The following is a 12,223-nucleotide window of genomic DNA, read 5'->3' as shown; positions in this document are numbered from 1 at the left end:
GCCCTTTGTTGATGAGAAGTGAGAAGGTCACATTGAACTTGGGAGATCCTCTTGCAGCCCCCTTTGGAGAGTGCTTTCTGCGTCCGTGGATAACAGAGCCCTTCGCAGGGATGACGAATGCAGGGGGAAGGAGAGGGGATGGTTGTTTTGAACCTCACAAGTCGGGGACCTTGGTGGGATGTCCACTTGTGTTGCTGGCCACCTGGAAGTTAAATAGAGATCATGAAGTGGTAAGAAATGATGCAGAACGAAGCCGCCTTGTTGCTGGGAAATGATAGCGCTTCACATTCTTAACCACAAGCTCAGACAGCTCTGAGTTTCGGCTCCCGGACAGCCATCCCAGGGACGTGTTGGACCAACTCCTGGGGCTTGCTGCTTCACAGAAGTGGTGAGTTCTTAGGGAGAGGGTGACGGCAGGTCATGGCTTTGGGTCGGGGGGTTGGCTGGTGAGTACTCAGCCCTCACCCCACCTACAAACACACACGCACACCCCCACACGCCACAGCCATCTCCCAGCCACTGGGCTCCTGGGGCACCCACCTGCCTGGCCTGCCTACCGTCTGTGCTTGAGTTAGCCGAGAACATGACAACTGCCCATGAGGACTGATTCTGCTCCCGCAGCTTTGAAATTGGAGCCGATGCGCACAGAGGCTGTGACGTCATTTGTCTTTGGTTTTGTTTTTTTTGTTTAGAGCCCAGTAGTAACATGAACAGCATCACGTGGGGGATGCTAAGCCACTCACAGAGCAGTTTCTAGATGCTTCTGAAACGTGAGCCCATGAGCAGCTGGCTCGTTCACGTGGCGCTCTTCTCAACAGGAGGTCCGCAGAGACCTTTCTTCTTGCCCGGGATGGGCAGCCCTCTATACCTAAAGGTAGAAAACGGTGTTTCTTTTTTAAAAGTGAACTCTAGGCCCAACATGGGGCTTGAATTCCTGACCCCAAGATCCAGGAGTCACGCGCTCTACCGACTGAGTCGGCCGGGTGCCCCCAAACTACATTTCTTCGAAACCCTTCTCCAACTCAGAATTTTGTTCAGAATTTTCTTCAGGGGTGAAATGATCGGCGGTTGGTAGTATTTAAGTTGGAATGCTCCATCGAGGAGGTTGCCCTCGCCGGGCATGATTTCAGGTGGGGTGTGGCATCAACGGAACGAGGGCAGCTGTATGCCTGTCGAAAGCGGTATCCTCCCAGAAGGATCTGGAATTAAGATTGTGGATCTCTAGAACATTTGTGATTTCATTCTGCTCTGGGACCAGAACACAGACTGGCTCACCGAGATCCGTAAATCACAGGAAATCCATGAAACATGCCGGTGAGCTGTATTTTCCACTCGAGTGGATGCATTTTGACTTCTCGACTCATCCCCCATGCGGAAGTTCCACTCTGGCTACTTATTTTTTTTTGCCTCCAAGAAGCTGTAGGCCGCCTTCTACTGCTTTAGCTTTGTGAATACCACAGTCACTGTCTGCTCATGAAATGAAGGGTGTGTGTGGGGGGGGGTTCCTGGCTAAGGGATTTGTCATGGGGGAGGGGATGATGAGACTGTGCTTGCTCCTTCTGTAGAACCTGCTTTTTAAGAAGATTTTATTTATTTGACAGACAGATTGCAAGTAGGCAGAGAGGCAGGCGGGCGGCGGGGGGAGCAGGCTTCCCTGCTGAGCAGAGAGCCTGATATGGGGCTCGATCCCAGGATCCTGAGATCATGGTCTGAGCCGGAGGCAGAGGCTTTAACCCATTGAGCCACCCAGGCGCCCCTAGAACCTGCTTTTGTGTAACGTCATTCATGACGGAACCTCGAGCAGGAAGCTCTTGCTTATGGGGACCTGCGCGGTGTTGGCTTTTCTGAGGGCCGGTTTGAAACCTGCATCTCTAACGTGAGTTTTCGATGATAGAAGTCACCTGAGGAAGACACTTACCGTCAGTGTCTTTATGGTTCTCCATCCTGCTGGCGGAACGGAATCTTGTGTGGAGGTTTTAACTCCCTCAGTGCCTGGGTTGAGTTTCTAGAGGTGCTGAGAGGGTGGGTCTAGAGTGAGGCCACGGGAGGACCCATATTTTAAACTAAATCTCGGGGTGCCCGGGTGGCTCCGTCGGTTAAGGATCTGCCTTTGGCTCAGGTCATGATCCCAAGGTCCTGGGATCGAGCCCCGCGTCAGGCTCCCTGCTCAGTGAGGAGTGTGTCTGCTTCTCCCTCTGCCCCTCCCCACTGTTCATGCACTCTCTCTCAAATAAATAAATAAAATCTTTTTTAAAAAAATAAAATGAACCCCACCAGGTTCAGCCTCACTTCAGGACCGTCGTCTGACACGTCCCCCCAGTGTACCTGCTCCTCAGAGCGTGGTGTCTCAGCTCGCCTCACCTGGGTCTCTGTCCTAAAACCATCACCTAATGGGCGCAGCCCCCCTTTATTTTCTTATCCAGAGGACACGTCTCTTATTCCATAAGGTCACTAACGGGATTCTGATCACCAAATCACTGGACATCTCTCGTGTCTGCTTACTGGGCACGTGTCTGTTTGCTACTAAGGCTCATGCATTTTCACCGTTGTGACACGAGTTCTCCTGATTTCACCCTGAGCCTCACAGTCTCTTTCCTGGATCCCTGTTCTCCTCCCACTACTTAATATCTCGCCTGCTCGTAGCTTTGTTTCTTCCTGGCTCGCTTCTGACATAACCCATTCATGCTCCTGGTTTCCACCCACATCTGCATGTCTAGTACCTTCCAATCTCTGTCTCTGCCCTAAACCTCAGCCTGGAGTCCAGATCTGTTTCTGTGGCTTCTGGATGGTCATGTCCCCCAGACATGTCCTCTAGGTGTCTTCAGTTCACCAGTCCCCCAGCTAGACCTGTACCTCTGTGTCCTCTAGCTCGTCCGTGGCTCGTCGGCCCATCCAGTCACCCCAGAAGTCACCCTGGGGTAGTCTTTTTCTCCTTTTGACTTCGTTTTGATTTCTCATTCTTCCCTGTCCACATTCAGACCATTGTCCTACAGTTCTTAAATCTGGCTTCTCTCCATTTCCATTCCCTTAGTTCTGGCTCAGGCTCCCATCCACTCTCCCTTCAGTGACCGCACTGGTCTTCTGCCTCTAGATCTGTTCTCTTCAAATACATCCTGCCCATTGCTGTGAGTGTGACCAGGGAAAACCACGATCTGACCAGCCACTCCTGTCGTGAATCCCTTCGGCTTGGCTGGACATCAGAACCCATGACCGCATAGACTTCCATCTTTTCCTGTATTGTTCACTCTTTTTTTTTTTTAAGATTTTATTCATTTATTTGACAGACAGAGATCACAAGCAGGCAGAGAGGCAGGCAGAGAGAGAGAGGCGGAAGCAGGCTCCCTGCTGAGCAGAGAGCCCGATGTGGGGCTCGATCCCAGGACCCTGAGATCATGACCTGAGCCGAAGGCAGAGCTTTAACCCACTGAGCCACCCAGGTGCCTTTGTATTGTTCACTCTTGATCTATTCGCACCCATTCCGTGCCTTTAGAAAAGTAGATACAGTGGTATAATGACCATAAGAAAATCAAGCAACTTACACATTGGCTTCATATGTAAACCTATAGAGGGAAGGAATTGAATTGTAAGCATATTGTTTTAAAAGGGAGTGTGTGCCCATGGATCCTAATTATAGGAGGGAACAGTGAAGATGAAGTCTCCTAACTTGTCTCCTCTGTTCTTCAGCCCTGAGGTTTCCTTTCCCAGAAAGAAACTGGTATCAGTTTCTCAAATGACCTTCCGGAGATATACGAACACCTGTATATGCAAAGAATACTTACAAACCTGTGTCCCTGTGTACTTAGAGATACATAAACACTTTGTCAGTACGTGTATAAGCATGCATCCCTATTGTGCATTAATTCTGTGTGTCCCATGCCTGGAAGCACAGTACGGTGGACATCCCAGCTTTTTTTTTTTTTTTTAATTATGTTATGTTAGTCGCCATACAATACATCATTAATTTTTGATGTAGTGTTCCAAGATTCATTGTTAGTGTGTAACACCCAATGCTCCATGCAGTATGTGCCCTCCTTAATACCCACCACCAGGCTCACCCATCCCTTCACCCCCCTTCCCTATAAAACCCTCAGTTTGTTTCTCAGAGTCCACAGTCTCTTGTGATTCATCTCCCCGTCCGATTCCCTTTCCTTCTCCTAATATCCTCCGTGTTATTCCTTATGTTCCACAAGTAAGTGAAACAATATGATAATTGACTCTCTCTGCTTGACTTATTTCACTCAGCATGATCTCCTCCAGTCCTGTCCATGTTGATACGAAAGTTGGGTATTCATCCTTGCCCTTGGCTGAGTAATACTCCATTGTGTATATGGACCACATCTTCTTTATCCATTTGTCTGTCGAAAGGCATCTCGGCTCTTTCCACAGTTTGGCTATTGTGGCCATTGCTGCTATGAACACTGAGGTACATATGGCATTTTTTTTTTCACTACATCTGTATCTTTGGGGTAAATACCCAGGAGTGCAATTGCAGGGTCATAGGGAAGCTCTATTTTTAATTTCTTGAGGAATCTCCACACTGTTCTCCAAAGTGGCTACACCAACTTGCATTCCCACCAACAGTGTAAGAGGGTTCCCCTTTCTCCACATCCTCTCTAACATCCTGCCTTGCTAATCTTTGCCATTCTGACTGGTGTAAGGTGGTATCTCAATGCAGTTTTGCTTTGAATTTCCCTGATGGCTAATGATGATGAGCACTGTTTCATGTGTCTATTACCCATTTGTATGTCTTCACAGTGTCTGTTCATGTCTTCTGCCCATTTCTTGACTTGACATCCCTGCTTCTCACCCTTAGTGTGATTTGGAGATCTTTCTGTGAGAACATAGAAAGCTGTCTTATTCTTTTTTTTTTTTTTTAAGGATTTAATTTATTGAGGGACGCCTGGGTGGCTCAGTGGGTTAAGCCACTGCCTTCGGCTCAGGTCGTGTTCTGAGGGTCCTGGGATCGAGCCCTGCATCAGGCTCTCTACTTGTTGGGGAGCCTGCTTCCTCCTCCCTCTCTGCCTACTTGTGATCTCTGTCAAATAAATAAATAAAATCTTTAAAAAAAAAAGATTTAATTTATTGAGAGAGACAGAGAGCATGAGCAGGGGGAAGGGCAGAGGGAGAGGGACAAGAAGACTCAGCTCGCTTGCAGGACCCCAACTGAGATCATGACCTGAGCTGATATCAGACCCTTAACCAACAGAACCACGCAGGCGCCTCAGCATGCCTCAGTCTTGCAGACTGCATAGACTTTTGTCATGTAGATGTTTGACCGGTTGCTCATGGTGGCATTTTTTCTGATCGTCCTGATAAACAGGGCTATGTTGAATAGTGCCAAGACGTATCATTTCTCCTGTGCATGAATACATACGTAGGGGGTAAATTTCTAGAAGTGAAATTGCTCCATCTGGGGCGCCTGGGTGGCTCAGTGGATTAAGCCGCTGCCTTCGGCTCGGGTCATGATCTCAGGGTCCTGGGATCGAGCCCCGCATCGGGCTCTCTGCTCGGCAGGGAGCCTGCTTCCCTCTCACTCTCTCTGCCTGCCTCTCTGCCTACTTGTGATCTCTCTCTGTCAAAATAAATAAATAAAAATCTTTAAAAAAAAAAAAAAAAAAAAAAAAAAAAAAAAAAAAAAGAAATTGCTCCATCTGCCAGGGCCCGTGGGTGTGTTAAAATCTGATAGATGTGGTTCAGTTGCTGTTCACAGAGACCACTTAAGGGGGCCTGACCCTCTACTCTCTTTTCAACCCAGCGTGTCATCGGATTCTTTGCTCTTTGCCAATATTTTGCCATTGTAGGCTAAAAATTTGCCATTGTAGGCTAAAAATTAGGCTAAAAATCCGCGAAGAACTGCACTTCTCCTTTTATGAACTTGAGTATCTTTTCATATATTTAAGAGCCATTGGAATTTCCCTTTTTATGAAATGTCTGTTAATGTCCTTTACCCATTTTTCTCTTCTGTAGTTTGTTGGTTTTTCCTTTTGATGTTAAACTTGAGATCTTTTTACTCTGCTGCTCCATTGTGGTTCGCACCAACCCGTGTAGCTGTTTGGTTGTTGGTGTGTCTGTAAGCAAGAAATCAGAACCAGCAGTAAGGATGAGGGTCCAGGGGAACTTACTTTCTGTATGGCAGCTGTCAAAGGTTCAGGTGCCAGTGGGAGCACTCCGAACATCGTGTGGCAATGTTTAGATGTGTTGAATATGCATTTACCAAATTGGGGGATGATTTTAAGCCATAGCTGGCCGACGTCGCGTTGCATTGATGGGTTTACAAATGTTGTTAGTTGCTATCTTCAGAGCTTTTTACCAAAGGGCCATTTGTGCATTTTTTGCTGGTCAGTTTATTATTTCTTCTCTTCTCTTAGTATTTCCATTCTAGAAAATGAGATAAGCTCTCTTCTTTTTCTGTAAATTAGCCTTGTGGTCCAAATGTCTAGTAAAGTTCTCTGTTCCAAGTGAGTAATTTAGTAAATGTTTGATGGAAGAGATGAGTATTTCCAGGTGCTATTTTGCTGCCCTTCCTAAAGGCATGTGCTTTAGCACAGAGTTTCTCAAACCATATTAGGTGTTGTGTGATTTAAAAAAAAAAATGTGCCAATGGTCACATTAATTTTGAAAAGACCAAATTACGTACAATTAAATACATTTCTTCTCTGAGCCCTTAATATGCCAGTGGGTGCATTGATGGTCCAAAAGAGGGATGCAATATGGTATAATGTGTTTTGTAAATGCATTTAAACCCCAGAACACTGTCTTCACTTTTCTTAGGGTCCCCGCTGGAAATATTCCTCAAGCGATTAGCATAACACTCAGAGGAGAATCAGGAGAAGGCATCAGTTTGTTTGCCCTCTGATTTGCCTGAATTACACCAAACAAGGAACCTTGCTGGAAATAGGGTTATTGATTATTTGACTGCAGCCAGATTTCTAAAATTAACTGGAAAATTCCTGCGGTTAAGGTCAGCATGTTGCAGATCAAGACGTACTGGTTACTTTCTCCAGTCTCCCCAAGGTGTTAGCACAGCATAAAATGAAGAGACCAAGGGCATTTCTGGTAGACCCTTCACTGCCCCTGCTTGGGGTCAGACCCTCTTTCTGTCAGAAGCAATAACAGCAGAACGGGCTGGGGGTGAGGCAAAGTGCGGGATGGACGGAGGAACCACTGGCTAGGGCACTTAATTATGGGGGAAATTTCAAGCAAAGTGAGGGTTGCTGGAGGGGGTGGGTGGGTGGGTGCGTGATGGAATGAGCACCGGGTGTTACATGCAACTGATGAATCACTAAATCCTACCCTGAAATTAATGCGCTATATGGTAACTAAATTGAATTGATTTATTTTTAAGATTTTATTCATTTATTGGAGAGAGATAGTGCACACGAGTGCAAGAACAGGGGAGGGGGGCAGAGAGAGAAGCAGACTCCCCGCTGAGTGGGGGGCTGGATCTCAGGACCCTGGGATCATGACCTGAGCCAAAGGCACACACTTAACCGACTGAGCCACCCAGGCATCCCAACTAAATCGAATTTATTTATTTATTTATTTTTAAGATTTTATTTATTTATTTGACAGAGACACAGCAGGAGAGGGAACACAAGCAGAAGGAGTGGCAGAGGGAGAGGAGGAAGCAGGCTCCCGAAGGAGCAGGGAGCCGGATGCGGGGCTTGATCCCAGGACCTGGGATCATGACCTGAACCGAAGGCAGACGCCCAACGACTGAGCCACCCAGGTGCCCCCTAAATTGAATTTAAATAAAAAATTAAAACAAAAAAGAGCCACGAGGTGCGGGGGAGGCAGTGAATCTAGCTCATTCACTAACTGTGCAGCTTATCCTTTCCTCTTGAGTTTTTCTGAGATTGATTTTTATCCCTTCCCTTTGGCCTTTTCTTGCTTCTTGAGGAACCAGTCTGTTTTCCTTCGAAGCCTTCGTGGATTTTAGCACAGCAGCTCGGTGAGGTTCTGGGACACTGGTAGGTGGAGCTGTGTCGCAAACCATCTGCAAGCTAACAGAAACTGTTAACAGCACATACATTTTCAAATTACCAAAACCTAGAATGGATTCAAGATCACCCTTTAAAATCTCTTTTTTAGCTCCTTTTATTTAGATCTCCTGTTCCAGCGGGGGAGAACTCTTCTGATCGTGCGCACTATATTCTGGTCGGGAGAACTCTTCTGATCGTGCGCACTATATTCTGGTCGGGAGAACTCTTCTGATCGTGCGCACTATATTCTGGTCGTGCGACAGCGCATGTTGTAGCAGTGCTTGTGAGTTGTCTTACGGTTCCATTTCAGTTTTCCCGTTTGATTGCACGTCCGCTAGAAAGAGGCTGGGCGCAGTTCCATGTGTAATGGCACGATCATTATGATTACCCAATGAAGGGCAGCCAAAATGAGGCAAGCGGAATTTGCAGTAATGGTACTGTGGTTTTTAAAAAAGTAAAACAGAAAAGGAATCATTTAAAAACTGAAATACAGTATTTTCAGAAGTATATCTTTATTTTGATAATTGGATAGGATTGGTAATTTTAGGGGCACCCCGGTGGCTCAGGTCATGATCCCAGGGTCCTGAGATCGAACTCTGCATCCGGCTCCATGCTCAGTGGGGGGTCTGCTTCTCCCTCTCCCTCAGCCCCTCCCCCTGCTTGTGCTTGCTCCTGCTCGCTCTCTGTTAAATAAATAAAATCTTTAAAAAATAATAATAATTTTAGAATTCTTACCTGTAAATGTTCGTTAATATATTCCCATCTCCACAAATAGTCGAGTCCATTTAGTTGTTAATTTCCCTCTCTTGCCAGTTGCCAGGGAGGGGGAGGGGTGCATCCCCAACTGGGTTGACCACTCATGTACGGCCTACAAAGGAAGTTCATCGGATATGCACATTCAAACTCAAGTCCGTGGAAGACCTGATAGCAAGAGGCGCTTCCTCAACTTTCCTTCCTGATAGATGACATCCTTGTCTTGAGTTTTCATAGTAGCACTATGCTTATCCCTTCCTGTGAGGAAACCAAGCGTGGTCGGGTGCTTGACTTCCGCCCCTCCTGGTGGAAAAGTCAACCCTGTGCTCAGAAGCAACCCTCCCACCTCGGCTCATGGGCAGACTTCTCGGGGTGGTTTGGAACATAGATCACAAAAGAAGGCCCAGTGCATACAGCCAAGTGGTCGGAGAAACTGGACTCCTTAGCGTGATGTCTTATACGTAGTAAGCACTGAACAAATGTTCGCTCCAGGCCCACACGTCATGGGCCAGAAGAAGTCAAGCAGCAGGTGGATGAAACAGACCAGGCGGGTGGAAATATTTTCCTTCTATGGAAGTAGCCTGACTGCCAGGTGCATCATCACTCAGTGAGAAGGTCCCTTTCGCTGAAATTTCCGTTAGGTTCTGGGCTCCATCAATAGGGCATCCGCGGCGACAGAGAGGACTTGAGCCAGAAGTAAAGTAGATCTCACCTTGCAGGCTTTACCTTTCCTAGTCATCAGGAAGGTCTGCAAGCATATCTTCCATGAGTACTTTCAGCACATCATGGGGGGCCCCAGTCTGCCCGGTGAGCTGGTTGCAGGCCCAGAGACCACCGGCATGCCTGTCGCCAAAGCAGCTAAGCCTGCAGTAGGGGGACCCTCGTTTCACATTTGCAGAGTGAAGGCCACGTAAGCATACAGGTTGGAAGCCAGCGAGCCTCCAAGGCCAGCACTGAAGCTCAAGAGGAAAGAAGGGAGGACCAGACACCCAGTAGGAGGAGTTCATCCCATGGATGGCTGACAGTTGCTATAACATAGGGGGTGACAGGTCAACTCAGAAATCTACCTCCAGCGAGTCCTTAGCTGGCTGTGGACCCACTAGAAATGACCAAAAGAAACGAGTCTGGACCAGCCCAGGAAGCAGCAGCTACAGCCACACCACAAAGGACCCCAGGACACTTTCCACATCGGGGAGGAGCCCATCTCCGGCTGATTCAGGTCTGGGGAGTAAGAGAGCCACTGGGTTGGCTCTTTGTTGAGAAACTTTAAAGCCAGCCCTACCACAAAACAGTGGTCCCACCATGAGGTAGACAGGTGGGTGTTGTGTCTCAGGCTGTGGAGGGAGGAACATGGAGACCACTGTGGAGACGGCAGAAGGTAGCCAGGGTCTGGGTTTTGGAAGCAAGGAAACTGTAACCTTGGAGTCTCATTAAAAAGGAGACAGGGGCAAGCTCCTGTAGAGGCCCAGGCTCAGAGAAGACTTCCTGGAGACCATTCCAGCTTGCCTTTGTGTGGGTTAGATAAACATACAGGCCATCTCAAAGTGGAACACATCTTTTGTTGGAATCTCTATGTCCCACAGCCTAGTGGTAACCTCACAGTGGACTGACTATGTGATGTCACCATGGTACAAGCTGAGATACCGATCTTGAAGTCAGACGACCCCCACCTCACCCTCTGGCTCTTTAGAGACCATATGAGGGCGCCATCTTGCCTCAGGCCTTCCTGACAGGTTCTCCAATGCTGTAGCTGAAGTCGTACAACCAACACCGCTTCCCTCTCCTCTTCCCGCCCCCCAAAGCCCCAAGTCCCTGAATGTAGACTGGACTCCTGTCCCTTCAGGGGCAGTCAAGAAAAGGAGGAGGAGGCTGCAGCAAGAATTGTGGGCAACCAAGAGAGGAGAGTCATCACCTGGAATTTCCGCTTCTAAACAGATACCTGGAAAAAATTCTTATGAGTTCCAGAAGACAATCTGAGAATGTTTATAGCAAAAAAAATTTGTAATAACAAGATGCTAGAAGTACCCCAAATATTCACCAACAGAAAGAACTGATAACCTGTGGTCTACACATGGTACTATAAGCCAGTGGCAGTAAAGAGCAGTTACCCACACTGGTGTTGATGAAACTCACATAGTGTTGAAGGTGGAAAAGCAATTCACAGAAGAATCCACGTGATACAGCTAAAATTGGCCTGAACAACTTATTTTGGGGGGTGCGTACTTGATAAACCTATACAGAAAAATAAGGGGATGATAAGCACAGATGTTAGGAATGTGGTTGGTGGTTAGGGTGGGAATGAGGAAGATGTGATCTCCCAGGAGATAGGAATTGTTCTACTAAACCCGTAGACAGCGTCTTCCTGTAACCATGGAGAAAACTATCCCCAAGGAGAATCAGGTTAGGAAGAGCTAGTGCTGGGCCGTGGGGGAGGGCTTTATGAGACACCTGTTGGGTGAGAAATGATCCCCCCAGCATTAGAGATGCTGTGGACGTTCTCAGGTTCCTGGGAACTTGGGTCTGTGCTGACTGAATGGGCAGAGTCCACTCAGCACTGCAGGTGTGACATTAAGCCCGTGAGCTAGAGCAGAGGACATTGATCTGTGATCAGGCCCCAAGAGTGTTGAATTAGTCAGTGGTGGCCTTTTTCTTTGATTTATCCATTCGCTCACTATTTAATGGGTTATAAACTTTACAAACCAAGTCCATGAGTGTGAAAATAATAATTTGATTTCATTTAGCTGTGACCTTCCGAGGCTCTGGGATTGGGTTTGCCTCGTGTTTAACGAGGACAACTCTTAGAACCCCAGTGTTCTATGGACAGTCGGTCAAATGACAACATGTCCACTAGTTTGCTGGGGCTGCTGTAACAAAGTGTCACCATCTGGGTGGCTTCAACAGCAGAAACTTAATTATCTCCGATCTGGAGCCTGCAAGTCTGTGATCCAGGGTGTGGGCAGGGGTTGGTTCCTCTGGAGGCTGGAAGGGAAAGAAGGGTCTGTTCCAGGCCTCACCTGTCGGTTGGCAGGTGGTGGTGGTGTCCCTGTGACTTCATCACCTCGCCCCACGGTGCATTCTGTGTGCGGATTTACTTTCTTTGAGAAGGCCATCAGTCCTCTTGGGTTGGGGGCAACTCTAGTGACCTCATTTTAACTTGCTTACATCTGCAGTAACCCGAATTGGAAGTCAGGTCATCGTATAATATAAAGGTTGTGTTATCAGGTTATATTCCGAGGCATGGAGTGGGAGTTCAGACTTCAACATCTGAACCCGGGAAGGACAGAACTCAGCCCATACCCATAGGCTAATTCTCTGTGTGATGGACTTTTTTCTCTTTCTTTTTGAAAGATTGTACGTGGCAAGTCAAAGCAAATGATCGAAACTTCCATGAACAGCCTCACTTCATGAACACAAGGTTCTTCTGTATCAAGGAGAGCAAGTACGCGGTAAGTTGATTTTAACTTTCTAAAAACTCTTTACTAAAAGCC

At 47.4% G+C, this 12,223-nt stretch overlaps 1 protein-coding gene across 3 annotated transcripts in view; it reads left to right on the top strand.

Moving 5' to 3' along the window:
- The window catches only part of ATP8B1 (ATPase phospholipid transporting 8B1), a 125,717-nt gene that overhangs the window by 67,601 nt on the left and 45,893 nt on the right, over window positions 1-12,223 (top strand). For all 3 annotated transcript variants that reach the window (XM_046024392.1, XM_046024391.1, XM_046024393.1), the window contains one exon: window positions 12,084-12,181. In XM_046024392.1, coding sequence (XP_045880348.1) covers window positions 12,084-12,181 — 98 coding nt within the window. The remainder of the gene's footprint in view (window positions 1-12,083; window positions 12,182-12,223) is intronic.

This window comes from Meles meles, chromosome 12 (assembly GCF_922984935.1).
Source record: "Meles meles chromosome 12, mMelMel3.1 paternal haplotype, whole genome shotgun sequence".
NCBI classification, from domain to species: domain Eukaryota; kingdom Metazoa; phylum Chordata; class Mammalia; order Carnivora; family Mustelidae; genus Meles; species Meles meles.
This window is presented reverse-complemented; position numbering and strand designations above follow the sequence as displayed.